Source organism: Podarcis cretensis, assembly GCF_951804945.1.
Source record: "Podarcis cretensis genome assembly, contig: SCAFFOLD_27, whole genome shotgun sequence".
NCBI lineage: Eukaryota > Metazoa > Chordata > Lepidosauria > Squamata > Lacertidae > Podarcis > Podarcis cretensis.
Window position 1 is genome coordinate 10,421 of NW_027647842.1, and position 21,454 is coordinate 31,874.

The 21,454-nt window shown below is 37.2% G+C and overlaps 1 protein-coding gene across 1 annotated transcript; it reads left to right on the forward strand.

Annotated features, from left to right (window-relative positions):
* The first annotated feature begins 861 nt into the window (after positions 1–861).
* On the forward strand, positions 862–21,404 carry TUBB4B (tubulin beta 4B class IVb). The gene is made up of 4 exons (XM_079996486.1): positions 862–976; positions 6,620–6,728; positions 9,631–9,741; positions 20,342–21,404. Exons 1-4 carry the CDS (start codon positions 920–922, stop codon positions 21,400–21,402), a joined length of 1,338 nt encoding a protein of 445 aa, XP_079852612.1. The 5' UTR covers positions 862–919; the 3' UTR covers positions 21,403–21,404.
* The last annotated feature ends 50 nt before the right edge of the window (positions 21,405–21,454 follow it).

Consider the following 21,454-nt stretch of genomic DNA (forward strand, 5'->3'; position numbering starts at 1 on the left):
ATAATATTGATAATAATATTAAGAAGTAATCTAATTGAGGGGGGATAATTAATAGAAATAATAATATCAATCATAATGTTAATATAATAATAATAATAATAATAATAATAATAATAATAATAATAATAATAAATATGATTGAGGGGGGAATAATAAATATTAATAATATCAATATAATTGAGGGGGAATAATTAATAATACGGTTAATAATATAATTGAGGGGAATAATATAATTAATAATAATATCAATATAACAATAATAAATAATGAATATCAATAATAACATCAATATAATAATAATATAATTAATAATATCAATCATAATGTTAATATAATAATAATAAATAATATCATTGAGGGGGGAATAATTAATATAGCCAATAATATCAATAATAATGTTAATATAATAATAATAATAATAATTAATAATAATAATAATAATAATAATAATAATAATTAATATTGAGGGGGGAATAATAAATATTAATAATAATATCAATATAATAATATAATTGAGGGGGGAATGATTAATATAGCCAATAATATCAATAATAATGTTAATATAATAAAAATAATAAATAATATCATTGAGGGGGGAAGAATTAATATAGCCAATAATATCAATAATCATGTTAATATAATAATAATAATAAATAATATCATTGAGGGGGGAATAATAAATATTAGTAATAATATCAATATAATAATAATATAATTGAGGGGGGAATTATTAATATAGCCAATATTATCAATAATATAATAAATACAATTCATAATATTAATAATAATATTAAGAAGTTATTAATATTAGCCAATCAGCGCCCGAGTTGGGACGGGTATAAAAGGCGGCGGCGGGGAAACATCTCGGACTCGAACCCGCGTCGAAATAACCGACAATTCCCGGCTAATCTCCGAAACAATGAGGGAAATTGTGCATTTGCAGGCCGGCCAGTGCGGCAACCAAATCGGCGCCAAGGTGGAAGGAGGAGGGGGAAAAATAATTAATAATAATATTATTATTAATAATAATAATATTAATATTATTAATATTAATAATTGATGTAATTGAGGGAGGTGAAGGAATGAATACAATTAATAATAATAATAATAATAATATTAAGAAGTAAGTCATATAATTGAGGGGGGAATAATAGAATTAATAATATCAATCATAATGTTAATATAATAATAATAATAATTAATTAATATTGAGCGGGGAATAATAAATATTAATAGTAATATCAATATAATAATATAATTGAGGGGGGAATAATTAATATAACCAATGATATCAAATGTTAATATAATAAAAATAATAAATATAATTGAGGGGAATAATATAATTAATAATAATATCAATATAATAACAATAATAAATAATGAATACAATTAATAACATCAATAATAACATCAATATAATAATAATATCAATAATATGATTGAGGGGGGAATAATTAATATAATTAATAATAATGCTAATATAATAATATAATTAATAATATCAATAATAACGTTAATAATAATAATAATAATAATAATAATAATAATAAATAATTAATATCATTGAGGGGGGAATAATAAATATTAATAGTAATATCAATATAATAATATAATTGAGGGGGGAACAATATAATTAATAATATCAATCATACTCTTAATATAATAATAATTATAATAATAATAATTAATATGATTGAGGGGGGAATAATGAATATTAATATTAATATCAATATAATAATATAATTGAGGGGGGAAGAATTAATATAATTAATAATATCAATAATAATGTTAATATAATAATAATAATAAATAAATAATATCATTGAGGGGGGAATAATAAATATTAATAGTAATAAAAATAATAAATAATATAATTGAGGGGGGAATAATTAATATTAATAATATCAATATAATATAATTGAGGGGGAATAATTAATAATGTTAATAATATGAGGGGAATAATATAATTAATAATAATATCAATATAATAATAATAATAAATAATGAATACAATTAATAATATCAATAATAACATCAATATAATAATAATATCAATAATATGATTGAGGGGGGAATAATTAATATAATTAATAATAATGCTAATATAATAATATAATTAATAATAGCAATCATAAGGTTAGTATAATAATAATAAATAAATAATATGATTGAGGGGGGAATAATAAATATAACCAATAATATCAATAATAATGTTAATATAATAATAATAATAATAATAATAATAATTAATAAATAATATTGAGGGGGGAATAATAAATATTAATAATAATATCAATATAATAATAATATAATTGAGGGGGGAATAATTAATATAACCAATAAAATCAATAATAATGTTAATATAATAAAAATAATAAATAATTAATAATTAATATCATTGAGGGGGGAATAATAAATATTAATAATAATATCAATATAATAATAATATAATTGAGGGGGAATAATTAATATAACCAATAATATCAATAATATTGTTAATATAATAAAAATAATTAATAATTAATATCATTGAGGGGGGAATAATAAATAATAATATCAATATAATAATATAATTGAGGGGGGAATAATTAATATAACCAATAATAATTAATAATAATGTTAATAATATAATTGAGGGGAATAATATAATTAATAATAATAATAATATCAATATAATAGTAATAAATAATGAATACAATTAATAATATCAATAATAACATCAATATAATAATAATATCAATAATATGATTGAGGGGGGAATAATTAATATTAATAATATTAAAATAATAGTAAATAATATAATTGAGGGGGGAATAATTAATATAATAAATAATAATGCTAATATAATAATATTAATAAAAAATTAATATAATTGAGGGGAATAATTAATATAATTAATATTAATATAATAGAGGGGGGAGGAATTAAAAATCGGCGCCAAGGTGGAAGGAGAATTGGGGGAATAATTAATATTAGAATAATAATAATAATAATATAATTGAGAGGGGAATAATATAATTAATAATATCAATAATAATATCAATATAATATAATAATATTAATATTAAAAAATAATGAATATAATTAATATCAATAATAATATCAATATAATAATATCAATAAATAATATAATTGAGAGGGGAATAATATGATTAATATCAATATATAATAATAATATTAATATTAATAAATAATGAATATAATTAATATCAATAATAATATCAATATAATAATAATATCAATAAATAATATGATTGAGGGGGAATAATATTAATATTAAAATAATAGTAAATAATATAATTGGGGATTATATTATATACAATTATATACAATATAATTGGAAAAATTAATAACAATTATTAATATTAATATACTATTTCATATATTTGAGGTGGGAATAATTAATATAATGGATAATATCAATGATAATATAATTGAGGGGGGAATACTTAATATCACTAATTAACTAATGAATATAACAATGTTAATAATAATATTAATGTAATAATAATAATATAATATTTAATATAATTGGGAAGCACCTCTAACTCGAAATTGTAATATTAGTAATATTAATAGAAGTGGAAAAATAATTCATAGTTAATAATATTAATATTAATAATATTATTATTAATAGATAATAGAATTGAAGGGGGGAAGGAATTAAAAATAGGCACCAAGGTGGAAGGAGAATTGGAAAAATATAAATATTATGTTAATATTAATATTAATAATTAATATAATCATTAATAATATTATTAATATTAATAAATAATATAATTGAGGGGGAAGGAATTAAAAATAGCGCCAAGGTATTGGAAAAATAATATAATTAATAATAATAATATAATAGGAATATGAATAATGAATAATTAATATAATTGATGGGCGAGAAATTAAAAATCGGCACCAAGGTGGAAGGTGAATTGGAAAAATAATATAATTAATAATATTAATATAATATTAATATTAATAAATAATATAGTTGAGGGGGGAAGGAATCAAAAATCGGCGCCCAGGTGGAAGAAGTGGAAAAATAATTCATTAATTCATTAACATCATTAATATGATACAATAACGAGGGGGAAGGAATGAAAGAACCATGATTAATTACGATTACTCGACCTTATTGCCAATTAATAGTTAATAATAATATAATAATAATATTATTAATAATATAATGAGGGGTAATTGAGGTGGGGGAGGAATTAAATAATCATGATTAATGATGATTATTCCACCAAGGATTAGGATTATTAAGAGGAGATTTAATAATTAATAATGATCCATTAATGTAATAATAATAATAAGGGCGGAAGGTGGAAGGAGAAGTGGAAAAATAATTCATTAATATAACCATTAATATCATTAATATGATACAATAACGAGGGGGAAGGAATTAAAGAATCATGATTAATTACGATTACTCGACCTTATTGCCAATTAATAATTAATTAATAATATAATAATATAATTAATAATATAATAACAAGGGGAAATTGAGGTGGGGGGAGGAATTAAATAATCATGATTAAGGATTATTCCACCAAGGATTATTATTATTAGATTTAATATAATAATAATAATAATAATAATAATAATAATAATAATAATAATATATTATTATTATTTATTTAATTATTATTATTTAATAATTATATTATTAAATCTAATAATAATAATAATAATGAGGCGGGAAGGGATTAAAAATCGGCGCCAAGGTTGAACAATCATAATTAATGAGGATTATTAGGATGAGATCGAAGAATTAATTAATAATGATCCATTAATATAATAATAATTAATAATAATAAAGGGGGAAGGGATTAAAAGTCGGCGCCAAGTTTGAACAATCAATAAGGATTATTAGGAGGAGATTTAAGAATTAATAATGATCCATTAATATAATAATAATAATTAATAATGGGGGAAAGGAATTAAAAATCGGTGCCAAGGTGGAAGGAGAATGGGAAAAATAATTCAATCTCATTAATATAATTAATATGGTATAATAACGAGGGGGAATTGAGGTGGGGGGAAGGAATGAGAGAATCATGATTAATTACGATTATTCGACCTTATTGCCAATTAATAATAATTAATAAGGATGATCAGGAGTAGATTGAAGAATGAATCAGTTAATATTGATTTATTCATTTAATAATAATAATAATAAGGGGGGAAGGGATTGAATACCGGCGCCAAGGTTGAACAATAATAAGGATTATTAGAAGAATTAATTAATAATGATCCATTAATATAATAATAATAGGGGGGGAAGGGATTAAAAATTGGTGCCAAGGTTGAACAATCATAATTAATGAGGGTTATTAGGAGGAGATCTAAGAATTAATAATGATCCATTAATATAATAATAAGGGGGGAAGGGATTTAATAATAATAATAATAATAATAATAATAATAATAATGGAGGAAGGGATTAAAAATCGGTGCCAAGGTAGAACAATCATAATTAATGAGGGTTATTAGGAGGAGATCTAAGAATTAATTAATAATGATCCATTAATATAATAATAATAAGGGGGAAGGGATTTAATAATAATAATAATAATAATAATAATAATAAGGGAGGAAGGGATTAAAAATCGGTGCCAAGGTAGAACAATCATAATTAATGAGGGTTATTAGGAGGAGATCTAAGAATTAATTAATAATGATCCATTAATATAATAATAAGGGGGGAAGGGATTTAATAATAATAATAATAATAATAATAATAATAATAATAATGGAGGAAGGGATTAAAAATCGGTGCCAAGGTAGAACAATCATAATTAATGAGGGTTATTAGGAGGAGATCTAATAATTAATAATGATCCATTAATATAATAATAAGGGGGGAAGGGATTTAATAATAATAATAATAATAATAATAATAATAATAATAATAATGGAGGAAGGGATTAAAAATCGGTGCCAAGGTAGAACAATCATAATTAATGAGGGTTATTAGGAGGAGATCTAAGAATTAATTAATAATGATCCATTAATATAATAATAATAAGGGGGAAGGGATTTAATAATAATAAGGGGGGAAGGGATTTAAAATCGGCGCCAGGGTTGAACAATCATAATTAATGAGGGTTATTAGGAGGAGAATTTAAAATTAAAATCAATTCTTTTTTAAATCAAATTAAATTCTTGTTTTAAATTAAATTGCGGTTTTTAAAATTAAATTAAATTGTTTTTTTAAATTAAATTATTTTCTTCAATTCAATTAATTAAATGAATTAAATTAAATCAGAGACGAAATTATGTTATGATATAAGTAATTCTTATTTATGCATTTGTATTTAAAAATCTTAATAAATATGAAATTTAAAAAAAAGAAAATTAAATCAAATCAAATTCTTGTTTTCAATTAAATTACGGTTTTTAAAATTAAATTGCTTCTTTAAATTAAATTATTTTCTTCAATTCAATTCAATTCTTGTTTTCAATTAAATTGTGGTTTTTAAAATCAAATCAAATTCTTGTTTTCAATGAAATGGTGGTTTTTAAAATTAAATTAATTGTTTTTTTAAAATGAAATTATTTTCTTCAATTAATTTTTTTTTTAATTAAATGAAAATTAATTAATTCCCCCCCCCCCCCCCAGTTCTGGGAGGTGATTTCGGACGAGCACGGCATCGACCCGACCGGCACCTACCACGGAGACAGCGACCTCCAGCTAGAGAGGATCAATGTCTACTACAACGAAGCCACCGGTGTGGAAAAATGCCAAATATTTCATATATATATATATATATAGGTGTATTTATGCTATATATATATAGGTGTATATATGTGTGTGTGTATGTGTATACATCTCTACAACGAAGCCACCGGTGTGGAAAAATGCCAAATATTTCATATATATATATATATAGGTGTATAAAGGTGTATTTATGCTATATATATATATATATATATATATATATATAGGTGTATATATACGTGTGTGTGTGTATACATCTCTACAACGAAGCCACCGGTGTGGAAAAATGCCAAATATTTCATATATATATATATATATATATATAGGTGTATATAGGTGTATTTATGCTATATATATATATGTGTGTGTGTGTGTGTGTGTATATACGTGTGTGTGTGTATACATCTCTACAACGAAGCCACCGGTGTGGAAAAATGCCAAATATTTCATATATATGTATATATATATAGGTGTATATAGGTGTATTTATGCTATATATATATATATATATATATATATATATATAGGTGTATATATACGTGTGTGTGTGTGTGTATATACATCTCTACAACGAAGCCACCGGTGTGGAAAAATGCCCAATATTTCATATATATGTGTATATATATAGGTGTATATAGGTGTATTTATGCTATATATATATAGGTGTTTATATATGCGTGTGTGTGTGTGTATACATCTCTACAACGAAGCCACCGGTGTGGAAAAATGCCAAATATATATATATATATAGGTGTATATAGGTGTATTTATGCTATATATATATATATATATAGGTGTATATATACGTGTGCGTGTGTGTGTATATACATCTCTACAACGAAGCCACCGGTGTGGAAAAATGCCAAATATTTCATATATATATATATATATATAGGTGTATATAGGTGTATTTATGCTATATATATATATATATATATATATATATATAGGTGTATATATACGCGTGTGTGTGTGTGTATACATCTCTACAACGAAGCCACCGGTGTGGAAAAATGCCAAATATTTCATATATATATATATAGGTGTATATAGGTGTATTTATGCTATATATATATATATAGGTGTATATATACGCGTGTGTGTGTGTGTGTATACATCTCTACAACGAAGCCACCGGTGTGGAAAAATGCCAAATATTTCATATATATATATATAGGTGTATATAGGTGTATATAGGTGTATTTATGCTATATATATATAGGTGTATATATACGCGTGTGTGTTTGTGTGTGTGTGTATACATCTCTACAACGAAGCCACCGGTGTGGAAAAATGCCAAATATTTCATATATATATATATATATATATATATATATATAGGTGTATATAGGTGTATTTATTATATATATATATATATATATATATATATATATATATATATATATATATATATATATATATATATATATGTGTGTGTGTGTGTGTGTGTGTGTGTGTGTGTGTATATAGGTGTATATAGGTGTATTTATGCTATATATATATATATATAGGTGTATATATACGTGTGTGTGTGTGTGTATACATCTCTACAACGAAGCCACCGGTGTGGAAAAATGCCAAATATTTCATATATATATATGTATATAGGTGTATATAGGTGTATATAGGTGTATTTATGCTATATATATATAGGTGTATATATACGCGCGTGTGTGTGTGTACATCTACAACGAAGCCACCGGTGTGGAAAAATGCCAAATATTTCATATATATATATATATATATATATATATATATATATATGTGTGTGTGTGTGTGTGTGTGTGTGTATATAGGTGTATTTATGCTATATATATATATATATAGAGGTGTATATATATATGCGTGTGTGTGTGTGTATACATCTCTACAACGAAGCCACCGGTGGGCGGCGTGGAAAAAGGCCAAATATATATATATATATATATATTTATATATATATATACACACACACACACACACACACACACACATATATACATATATACACACACACACACATATATATATAGGTGTATATATGCTATGTGTGTGTGTGTGTGTGTGTGTGTGTGTGTGTGTATATATATATATACACATCTCTACAACGAAGCCAAAGGTGGGTGGCGTGAAAAAAGGCCAAATATTTAAATATATTATATATATATATTTCCACGTTTTTATTCCTTTTTTATTCCCTTTTCATTTGAATTTTCTCTCCCCCTATAGGTGGAAAATTATATATATATATATATATATATATATATATATATGTCCATGTTTTTATTCCTTTTTTATTCCCTTTTCATTTGAATTTTGTCTCCCCCTATAGGCGGAAAATAATATATATATATATATATTTCCACGTTTTTATTCCTTTTTTATTCCCTTTTCATTTGAATTTTGTCTCCCCCTATAGGCGGAAAATTATATATATATATATATATATATATATATATATATATATATATATATATTTCCACGTTTTTATTCCCTTTTTATTCCCTTTTCATTTGAATTTTGTCTCCCCCTATAGGCGGAAAATTTTATATATATATATATATATATATATATATATATATATATATCCACGTTTTTATTCCTTTTTTATTCCCTTTTCATTTGAATTTTGTCTCCGCCTATAGGCGGAAAATAATATATATATTTATATATGTTTGTGTGTTTATATATGTATATATATATACACATATATACATATATATATTTCCACGTTTTTATTCCTTTTTTATTCCCTTTTCATTTGAATTTAGTCTCCCCCTATAGGCGGAAAATAATATATATATTTATATATGTGTATGTGTTTATATATGTATATATATATATATATACATATATACATATATATATATATATTTCCACGTTTTTATTCCTTTTTTATTCCCTTTTCATTTGAATTTTCTCTCCCCCTATAGGCGGGAAGTACGTCCCCCGCGCCGTCCTGGTTGACCTCGAACCCGGGACCATGGACTCGGTCCGGTCCGGACCTTTCGGCCAGATCTTCCGACCCGACAATTTCGTTTTCGGTGCGTTTCCGATTTATCGATCGAATATATATATATATATATATATATATATATATATATATATATATATATAAATATATATATAAATATATATATATATATATATATAAATATATATATATATATATATATATATATATATATATAATATTTAAATAAATATTTAAATATATAAATATTTTATATATATAAAATATATAAATATATAAATATATATATATATTTATATTTATATATTTATTTATATAAATATATATATATTTTCATGTCTTTTATTTTGGTTTCCGGGCAGATTTGGATCGATATGGGGGGATCATAGAGAGGGAAGGGACCTCTCCAGGTCCTCCAGTGGTTATGAGGGAATCATAGAGAGGGAAGGGACCTCCAGGTGGTTATCAGGGGATCATAGAGAGGGAAGGGACCTCTCCAGGTCATCCAGTGGTTATGAGGGAATCATAGAGAGGGAACGGACCTCCAGGTGGTTATGATGGGATCATAGAGAGGGAAGGGACTATGTCCTCCAGCCGGACCCCCTTGCAAGGGACCATAGAGAGGGAAGGGACTTATCCAGGTCCTCCAAGTGCTTTTGAGGGGACCATAGAGAAGGAAGGGGCCCTGCAGGTTATCCAGCCTGACCCCCTTGCAGGGGACCATAGAGAGGGAAGGGGCTCTCCAGGTGTTTCCTAGGGGATCATAGAGAGGGAAGGGGCCTCTCCAGATTCTCAAGCCTGACCTCCTTGCATGGGGTCATAGAGAGGGAAACGACCTCTCTAGGATATCCAGCATGATGTTGTTAGGGGATCATAGAGAGGGAAGGCACCCCTCCAGGTCATCCGGCCTGACCCCCTGGCAAGGGATCATAGAGAGGGAAAAGACCTCTCTAGGATATCCAGCATGATGTTGTTAGGGGATCATAGAGAGGGAAGGGACCTCCCTAGGTCCTCCAGCCTGACCTCCTTGCAAGGGATCATAGAGAGGGAAGGGACTTCCCTAGGTCCTCCAGCCTGACCTCCTTGCAAGGGACCATAGAGAGGGAAGGGACCTCCAGGTGCTTATTAAGGGATCATAGAGAGGGAAGGGACTTCCCTAGGTCCTCCAGCCTGACCCCCTTGCAAGGGATCATAGAGAGGGAAGGGACTTCCAGGTGCTTCTTAAGGGGTCATAGAGAGGGAAGGGACTTCCCGAGGTCCTCCAGTCTGACCCCCTTGTGAGGGATCATAGAGAGGGAAGGGACCTCCAGGTGCTTCTTAAGGGACCATAGAGAGGGAAGGGACCTCCAGGTGTTTATTAAGGGATCATAGAGAGGGAAGGGACTTCCCAAGGTCCTCCAGCCTGACCCCCTTGTGAGGGATCATAGAGAGGGAGGGGACCTCTGCAGGCGCTTCTTCGGGGACCATAGAGAAGGAAGGGGCCCTAGAGTGTCCGACGCGGTGGGGGAAGTCCTGGAGGGGAGGAGACGGAGGGTGATGGGAGGGTGGGGGTGGCCATGAAGATGGTCAGGTTGGTCTTGATGATGACGATGAAGGTCATGGTGATGATGATGATGATGGTCCTCAAGTTGAGGTGATGATGAAGATGGACATGATGATGAAGGCCATGGTCATGATGATGATGATAATGAAGGACATGGTCATGATGATGATGATGGCCATGGTCATGATGATGATGATGAAGGCCACTGTCATGATGATGATGATGGTCCTGATCCTGATGATGATGGTCTTTATGATGATGATGACCATGAGGATGGTCCTCAAGTTGATGTGATGATGATGATGATGATGAAGGCCATGGTCATCATGATGATGATGGTCCTCAAGTTGATGTGATGATGATGATGATGGACATGATGATGATGAAGGCCATGGTCATGATGATGATGAAGGCCACTGTCATGATGATGATGGTCATGATCCTGATGATGATGGTCCTCAAGTTGATGTGATGATGATGATGATGGACATGATGATAAAGGACATGGTCATGATGATGATGATGAAGGACATGGTCATGATGATGATGGCCATGGTCATGATGATGGTCATGATCCTGATGATGATGGCCCTCAAGTTGATGTGATGATGATGATGATGGACATGATGATGATGATGATGGCCATTGTCATGACGATGGTCATGAACCTGATGATGATGGTCCTCAAGTTGATGTGATGATGATGTTGGGCATGATCCAGATGATGATGATGATGATGGTCTTCAAGTTTAGATGATGATGATGATGATGATGATGATGGACATGATGATGATGATGAACATGATGATAAAGGACATGGTCATGATGATGATGGTCCTCAAGTTGATGTGGTGATGATGATGGACATGATGCTGATGAAGGCCATGGTCATGATGATGATGAAGGCCATGGTCATGATGCTGATGAAGGCCATGGTCATGATGATGATGAAGGCCATGGTCATGATGCTGATGAAGGCCATGGTCATGATGCTGATGAAGGCCATGGTCATGATGATGATGAAGGCCATGGTCATGATGATGATGAAGGACATCATGATCATGATGGTCCTCAAGTTGATGTGGTGATGATGATGGACATGATGGTGATGATGGACATGATGATGATGATGATGGTGATGGACATGATCCTCATGATGATGATGGTCCTCAAGTTGATGTGGTGATGATGATGGACATGATGGTGATGAAGGACATGATAATGATGATGATGAAGGCCATGGTCATGATGATGATGATGGTCCTCAAGTTGATGTGATCATGATGATGATGATGATGATGTTCTTGATGACGACGCTCATGACGCCCCCCTTGTCCCCTTCCAGGCCAGAGCGGCGCCGGCCACAACTGGGCCAAGGGCCACTCCACGGAGGGGGCCGAGCTGGTGGACTCGGTCCTGGACGTGGTCCGCAAGGAGGCCGAGTCCTGCGACTGCCTCCAGGGCTTCCAGCTGACCCACTCCTTGGGGGGCGGGACGGGCTCGGGCATGGGGACCTTGCTGATCTCCAAGATCCGAGAAGAGGACCCCGACCGCATCATGAACACCTTCTCGGTGGTCCCCTCCCCCAAGGTCTCCGACACGGTGGTGGAACCTCACAAGGCCACCTGGAGGGGAGACCTGTTGGGGGAGGAGAACCATGGGATGGGGATGGTGGCCATGATTCTGATGATGGTCTTGATGATGATGATGATGATGATGGTCCTCAAGTTTGTGATGATGGTCATGATGATGATGATGATGGACATGATCCTGGTGATGTTGATGGTCATGATCCTGATGATGATGATGGCCATGATCTTGATGATGAAGATGATGGTCCTCAAGTTGATGTGATGATGATGGACATGATAATGATGATGATGAAGGCCATGGTCATGATGATGATGAAGGCCATGGTCATGATGATGATGATGGTCCTCAAGTTGATGTGATGATGATGATGGACATGATGATAATGATGATGATGAAGGCCATGGTCAGGATGATGATGAAGGCCATGGTCATGATGATGATGATGGTCCTCAAGTTGATGTGATGATGATGATGGACATGATGGTCATGATAGACATGATGATGATGATGAAGGCCATGGTCATGATGATGATGGACGTCATGATCATGATGGTCCTCAAGTTGATGTGGTCATGATGATGGACATGATGATGATGAAGGACATGATGATGATGATGGTCCTCAAGTTGATGTGATGATGATGATGGACATGATAGTGATGATGGACTTGATGAAGGCCATGGTCATGATGATGATGAAGGCCATGGTCATGATGATGATGATGGTCTTCAAGTTGATGTGATGATGATGATGATGATGATGATGATGGTCCTCAAGTTGATGTGGTCATGATGATGGACATGATGATGATGAAGGACATGATGATGATGATGATGATGGCGGCCATGGTCATGATGATGATGGTGGTCCTCAAGTTGATGATGATGATGATGGACATGATGATAATGATGATGATGAAGGCCATGGTCATGATAATGATGATGGTCCTCAAGTTGATGTGGTGATGATGATGGACGATGGTGATGATGAAGGACATGATGATGATGATGGTCCTCAAGTTGATGTGATGATGATGATGGACATGATGATGATGATGATGAAGGCCATGGTCATGATGATGATGAAGGCCATGGTCATGATGATGATGATGGTCTTCAAGTTGATATGATGATGATGATGATGATGATGATGATGATGATGGTCCACAAGCTGATGTGATGATGATGGTGATGGACATGATCCTCATGATGATGATGGTCCTCAAGTTGATATGATGATGATGATGGCCATGATCCTGATGATGATGATGGGCATGATCCTTATGATCATGATGATGGTCCTCAAGTTGACATGATGATGATGATGCTGATGATGATGGACATGATGCTGATGATAATGAAGGACATGGTCATGATGATGACAGACATGATGATGATAATGGCCATGGTCATGATGAAGGCCATGGTCATGATGATGATTATGAAGGCCATGGTGATGATGATGATGGCCTTCAAGTTGATGATGATGATGGTCAGGTTCTTGATGATGATGACGACGCTCATGACGCCCCCTTGTCCCCTTCCAGGCCAGAGCGGCGCCGGCCACAACTGGGCCAAGGGCCACTCCACGGAGGGGGCCGAGCTGGTGGACTCGGTCCTGGACGTGGTCCGCAAGGAGGCCGAGTCCTGCGACTGCCTCCAGGGCTTCCAGCTGACCCACTCCTTGGGGGGCGGGACCGGCTCGGGCATGGGGACCTTGCTGATCTCCAAGATCCGAGAAGAGGACCCCGACCGCATCATGAACACCTTCTCGGTGGTCCCCTCCCCCAAGGTCTCCGACACGGTGGTGGAACCTCGCAAGGCCACCTGAAGGGGAGACCTGTTGGGGGAGGAGAACCATGGGATGGTGATGGTGGTCATGATGATGGTGATGGTCTTGATGATGATGATGATGACCATGATGATGGTCCTCAAGTTTGTGATGATCATGGACATGATGATGATGGCCATGGTCATGATGATGATGAAGGCCATGATCCTGATGATGTTGATGGTCATGATCCTGATGATGATGATGGCCATGATCCTGGTGATGAAGATGATGGTCCTCAAGTTGATGTGATGATGATGATGGGCATGATCCTTATGATCATGATGATGATGGTCCTCAAGTTGATGTGGTCATGATGATGGACATGATGATGATGAAGGACATGATGATGATGATGGTCTTCAAGTTGATGTGATGATGATGATGGACATGATGATAATGATGATGATGAAGGCCATGGTCATGATGATGATGGTCCTCAAGTTGATGTGGTGATGATGATGGACATGATGATGATGATGGACATGATGATGATGATGATGATGATGATGATGATGGCAGCGGCCATGGTCATGATGATGATGATGGTCCTCAAGTTGATGTGGTGATCATGATGATGGGCATGATCCTGATGATGATGATGATGGCCATGATCCTGATGATGTTGATGGTCATGATCCTGATGATGATGATGGCCATGATCCTGATGATGAAGATGATGGTCCTCAAGTTGATGTGGTCATGATGATGGACATGATGATGATGAAGGACATGATGATGATGATGATGATGATGATGATGGCGGCGGCCATGGTCATGATGATGATGATGGTCCTCAAGTTGATGTGGTGATCATGATGATGGGCATGATCCTGATGATCATGATGATGGCCATGATCCTGATGATGATGATGATGATGATGGCCATGATCCTTATGATCATCATGATGATGATGGTCTTCAAGTTGACTTGATGATGTTCTTGATGATGACGACGCTCCCTTGTCCCCTTCCAGGCCAGAGCGGCGCCGGCAACAACTGGGCCAAGGGCCACTCCACGGAGGGGGCCGAGCTGGTGGACTCGGTCCTGGACGTGGTCCGCAAGGAGGCCGAGTCCTGCGACTGCCTCCAGGGCTTCCAGCTGACCCACTCCTTGGGGGGCGGGACGGGCTCGGGCATGGGGACCTTGCTGATCTCCAAGATCCGAGAAGAGTACCCCGACCGCATCATGAACACCTTCTCGGTGGTCCCCTCCCCCAAGGTCTCCGACACGGTGGTGGAACCTCACAAGGCCACCTGGAGGGGAGACCTGTTGGGGGAGGAGAACCATGGGATGGGGATGGTGGTCATGATGATGATGATGGTCTTGATGATGATGATGATGACCGTGATGATGGTCCTCAAGTTTGTGGTGATGATGATGGACATGAGGATGATGGCCATGGTCATGATGATGATGATGGCCATGGTCATGATGATGAAGATGATGGTCCTCAAGTTGATGTGGTCATGATGATGGGCATGATCCTTATGATCATGATGATGATGGTCCTCAAGTTGATGTGGTCATGATGATGGACATGATGATGATGTAGGACATGATGATGATGATGAAGATGGCGGCCATGGTCATGATGATGATGATGGTCCTCAAGTTGATGTGATGATGATGATGGACATGATGATGATGGCCATGGTCATGATGATGATGATGGCCATGATCCTGGTGATGAAGATGATGGTCCTCAAGTTGATGTGATGATGATGGGCATGATCCTTATGATCATGATGATGATGGTCCTCAAGTTGATGTGGTCATGATGATGGACATGATGATGATGGACATGATGATGATGATGGCCATGGTCATGATGATGATGATGGTCCTCAAGTTGATGTGAGGATGATGGGCATGATCCTTATGATCATGATGATGATGGTCCTCAAGTTGATGTGGTCATGATGATGGACATGATGATGATGAAGGACATGATGATGATGATGATGATGATGATGATGATGATGATGGCGGCCATGGTCATGATGATGATGATGGTCCTCAAGTTGATGTGATGATGATGATGGACATGATGGTGATGATGGACATGATGATGATGAAGGCCAGGGTCATGATGATGATGATGGTCCTCAAGTTGATGTGGTGATGATGATGGACATGATGGTGATGATGGACATGATGATGATGAAGGCTATTGTCATGATGATGATGGCCATGGTCATGATGATGATGATGGTCCTCAAGTTGATGTGGTGATGATGATGGACATGCTGATGATGGCAGCCATGGTCATGATGATGATGATGGTCCTCAAGTTGATGTGATGATGATGATGGACATGATGATGATGATGATGAAGGCCATGGTCATGATGATGTTGAAGGCCATGGTCATGATGATGATGATGGTCCTCAAGTTCATGTGGTGATGATGATGGACATGATGATGATGATGATGATGAAGGCCATGGTCATGATGATGATGGATGTCATGATCATGATGGTCCTCAAGTTGATGTGTTGATGATGATGATGATGGTCCACAAGATGATGTGATCATGATGATGGGCATGATCCTGATGATGATGATGGGCATGATCCTGATGATCATGATGATGGCCATGATCCTGATGATGATGATGGGCATGATCCTTATGATCATGATGATGATTATGGTCCTCAAGTTGACGTGATGATGATGATGATGATGATGCTCATGACGCCCCCCTTGTCCCCTTCCAGGCCAGAGCGGCGCCGGCAACAACTGGGCCAAGGGCCACTACACGGAGGGGGCCGAGCTGGTGGACTCGGTCCTGGACGTGGTCCGCAAGGAGGCCGAGTCCTGCGACTGCCTCCAGGGCTTCCAGCTGACCCACTCCTTGGGGGGCGGGACCGGGTCGGGCATGGGGACCTTGCTGATCTCCAAGATCCGAGAAGAGTACCCCGACCGCATCATGAACACCTTCTCGGTGGTCCCCTCCCCCAAGGTCTCCGACACGGTGGTGGAACCTCACAAGGCCACCTGGAGGGGAGACCTGTTGGGGGAGGAGAACCATGGGATGGGGATGGTGGTCATGATTCTGATGATGGTCTTGATGACCATGATGATGACCATGATGATGGTCCTCAAGTTTGTGATGATGATGATGGACATGATGATGATGGCCATGGTCATGATGATGATGATGGACATGATCCTGATGATGTTGATGGTCATGATCCTGATGATGATGATGGCCATAATCCTGGTGATGAAGATGATGGTCCTCAAGTTGATGTGATGATGATGGGCATGATCCTTATGATCATGACGATGGTCCTCAAGTTGATGTGGTCATGATGATGGACATGATGATGATGATGGCCATGGTCATGATGATGAAGATGATGGTCCTCATGTTGATGTGATGATGATGGGCATGATCCTTATGATCATGATGTTGATGGTCCTCAAGTTGATGTGGTCATGATGATGGACATGATGATGATGAAGGACATGATGATGATGATGGCCATGGTCATGATGATGATGATGGTCCTCAAGTTGATGATGATGATGGACATGATGATAATGATGATGATGAAGGCCATGGTCATGATGATGATGGTCCTCAAGTTGATGTGATGATGATGATGGACATGATGATGATGATGATGATGAAGGCCATGGTCATGATGATGATGAAGGCCATGGTCATGATGATGATGATGGTCCTCAAGTTGATGTGGTGATGATGGACATGATGATGATGATGATGATGATGAAGGCCATGGTCATGATGTTGATGAAGGCCATGGTCATGATGATGATGGTCCTCAAGTTGATGTGATGATGATGATGGACATGATGATAATGATGATGAAGGCCATGGTCATGATGATGATGATGGTCCTCAAGTTGATGTGGTGATGATGGACATGATGGTGATGATGGACATGATGATGATGATGATGATGGCCATGGTCATGATGATGATGAAGGCCATGGTCATGATGATGATGAAGGCCATGGTCATGATGATGATGATGGTCCTCAAGTTGATGTGGTGATGATGGACATGATGGTGATGATGGACATGATGATGATGATGACCATGATGATGGTCCTCAAGTTTGTGATGATGAAGGCCATGGTCATGATGATGATGGACGTCATGATCATGATGGTCCTCAAGTTGATGTGATGATGATGATGATGGTCCTCAAGTTGATGTGGTGATCATGATGATGGCCATGATCCTGATGATGATGATGGCCATGATGATGATGATGATGGTCCTCAAGTTGACATGATCATGATGATGATGACGCTCATGTCGCCCCCCTTGTCCCCTTCCAGGCCAGAGCGGCGCCGGCAACAACTGGGCCAAGGGCCACTACACGGAGGGGGCCGAGCTGGTGGACTCGGTCCTGGACGTGGTCCGCAAGGAGGCCGAGTCCTGCGACTGCCTCCAGGGCTTCCAGCTGACCCACTCCTTGGGGGGCGGGACCGGGTCGGGCATGGGGACCTTGCTGATCTCCAAGATCCGAGAAGAGGACCCCGACCGCATCATGAACACCTTCTCGGTGGTCCCCTCCCCCAAGGTCTCCGACACGGTGGTGGAACCTCGCAAGGCCACCTGGAGGGGAGACCTGTTGGGGGAGGAGAACCATGGGATGGGGATGGTGGTCATGATGATGATGATGGTCTTGATGATGGTCCTCTAGTTGATGTGATGATGATGGACATGATGATGATGATGATGAAGGCCATGGTCATGATGATGATGGTCCTCAAGTTGATGTGATGATGATGAAGGCCATGGTCATGATGATGATGAAGGCCATGGCCATGACCATGATGATGGTCCTCAAGTTTGTGATGATGATGATGGACATGATGATGGCCATGGTCATGATGATGATGATGGACATGATCCTGATGATGAAGATGATGGTCCTCAAGTTGATGTGGTGGTGATGATGGACATGATGATGAAGGACATGATGTTGATGATGATGGCGGCCATGGTCATGATGATGAGGATGGTCCTCAAGTTGATGTGATGATGATGATGGACATGATGATAATGATGATGATGAAGGCCATGGTCATGATGATGATGATGGTCCTCAAGTTGATGTGATGATGATGATGGACATGATGGTGATGATGGACATGATGATGATGATGATGATGATGATGATGAAGGCCATGGTCATGATGATGATGAAGGCCATGGTCATGATGATGATGAAGGCTATGGTCATGATGATGATGATCAAGTTGATGTGATGATGATGATGATGGACATGATGGTGATGATGGACATGATGATGATGATGGCCATGGTCATGATGATGATGAAGGCCATGGTCATGAAGATGAAGGCCATGGTCATGATGATGATGATGGCCATGGTCATGATGATGATGATGGTCCTCAAGTTGATGTGGTGATGATGATGGACATGATGGTGATGATGAAGGCCATGGTCATGATGATGATGATGAAGGCCATGGTCATGTTGATGATGAAGGCCATGGTCATGATGATGATGAAGGACGTCATGATCATGATGGTTGTCGTTGATGTGATGATGATGATGATGATGGTCCACAAGCTGATGTGATGATGATGGTGATGGACATGATCCTCATGATGATGATGGCCATGATGATGATGATGATGATGTTCTTGATGATGATGACGCCGCTCATGACGCCCCCCCTTGTCCCCTTCCAGGCCAGAGCGGCGCCGGCAACAACTGGGCCAAGGGCCACTACACGGAGGGGGCCGAGCTGGTGGACTCGGTCCTGGACGTGGTCCGCAAGGAGGCCGAGTCCTGCGACTGCCTCCAGGGCTTCCAGCTGACCCACTCCTTGGGGGGCGGGACCGGCTCGGGCATGGGGACCTTGCTGATCTCCAAGATCCGAGAAGAGTACCCCGACCGCATCATGAACACCTTCTCGGTGGTCCCCTCCCCCAAGGTCTCCGACACGGTGGTGGAGCCTTACAACGCCACCCTCTCGGTCCACCAGCTGGTGGAGAACACCGACGAGACCTACTGCATAGACAACGAAGCCCTCTATGACATCTGCTTCCGGACCCTCAAGTTGACCACGCCCACCTACGGAGACCTCAACCACCTGGTCTCGGCCACCATGAGCGGGGTGACCACTTGTCTCCGCTTCCCCGGCCAACTCAACGCCGACCTCCGCAAGCTGGCGGTCAACATGGTCCCCTTCCCCCGCCTCCACTTCTTCATGCCCGGCTTTGCCCCCTTGACCAGCCGGGGGAGTCAGCAGTACCGGGCCTTGACCGTCCCCGAGTTGACCCAGCAGATGTTTGACGCCAAGAACATGATGGCCGCCTGCGACCCGCGCCATGGGAGGTACCTCACGGTGGCCGCCGTCTTCCGGGGGAGGATGTCCATGAAGGAGGTGGACGAGCAGATGCTGAACGTCCAGAACAAGAACTCCTCCTACTTTGTGGAGTGGATCCCCAACAACGTCAAGACCGCCGTCTGCGACATCCCGCCCCGGGGCCTCAAGATGTCCGCCACCTTCATCGGGAACTCCACCGCCATCCAGGAGCTCTTCAAGAGGATCTCCGAGCAGTTCACCGCCATGTTCAGGAGAAAGGCCTTCCTCCATTGGTACACAGGAGAAGGCATGGACGAGATGGAGTTCACCGAGGCCGAGAGCAACATGAACGACCTGGTCTCGGAGTACCAGCAGTACCAGGACGCCACCGCCGAGGAGGAGGGGGAGTTTGAGGAGGAGGCCGAGGAGGAGGCCGCCTAGGAGGACCCACAACCACCACAACCACCAGCTTTCCATTCACAGTTCCACCTTC

Excerpts from the sequence above, each read along its gene's own strand:
- TUBB4B (XM_079996486.1), top strand. The coding sequence starts at position 920 with ATGAGGGAAATTGTGCATTTGCAGGCCGGCCAGTGCGGCAACCAAATC. Across the intron at positions 6,729-9,630 it reads CTACTACAACGAAGCCACCG|GCGGGAAGTACGTCCCCCGC; the intron begins GTGTGGAAAAAT and ends CTCCCCCTATAG. Across the intron at positions 9,742-20,341 it reads ACCCGACAATTTCGTTTTCG|GCCAGAGCGGCGCCGGCAAC; the intron begins GTGCGTTTCCGA and ends GTCCCCTTCCAG.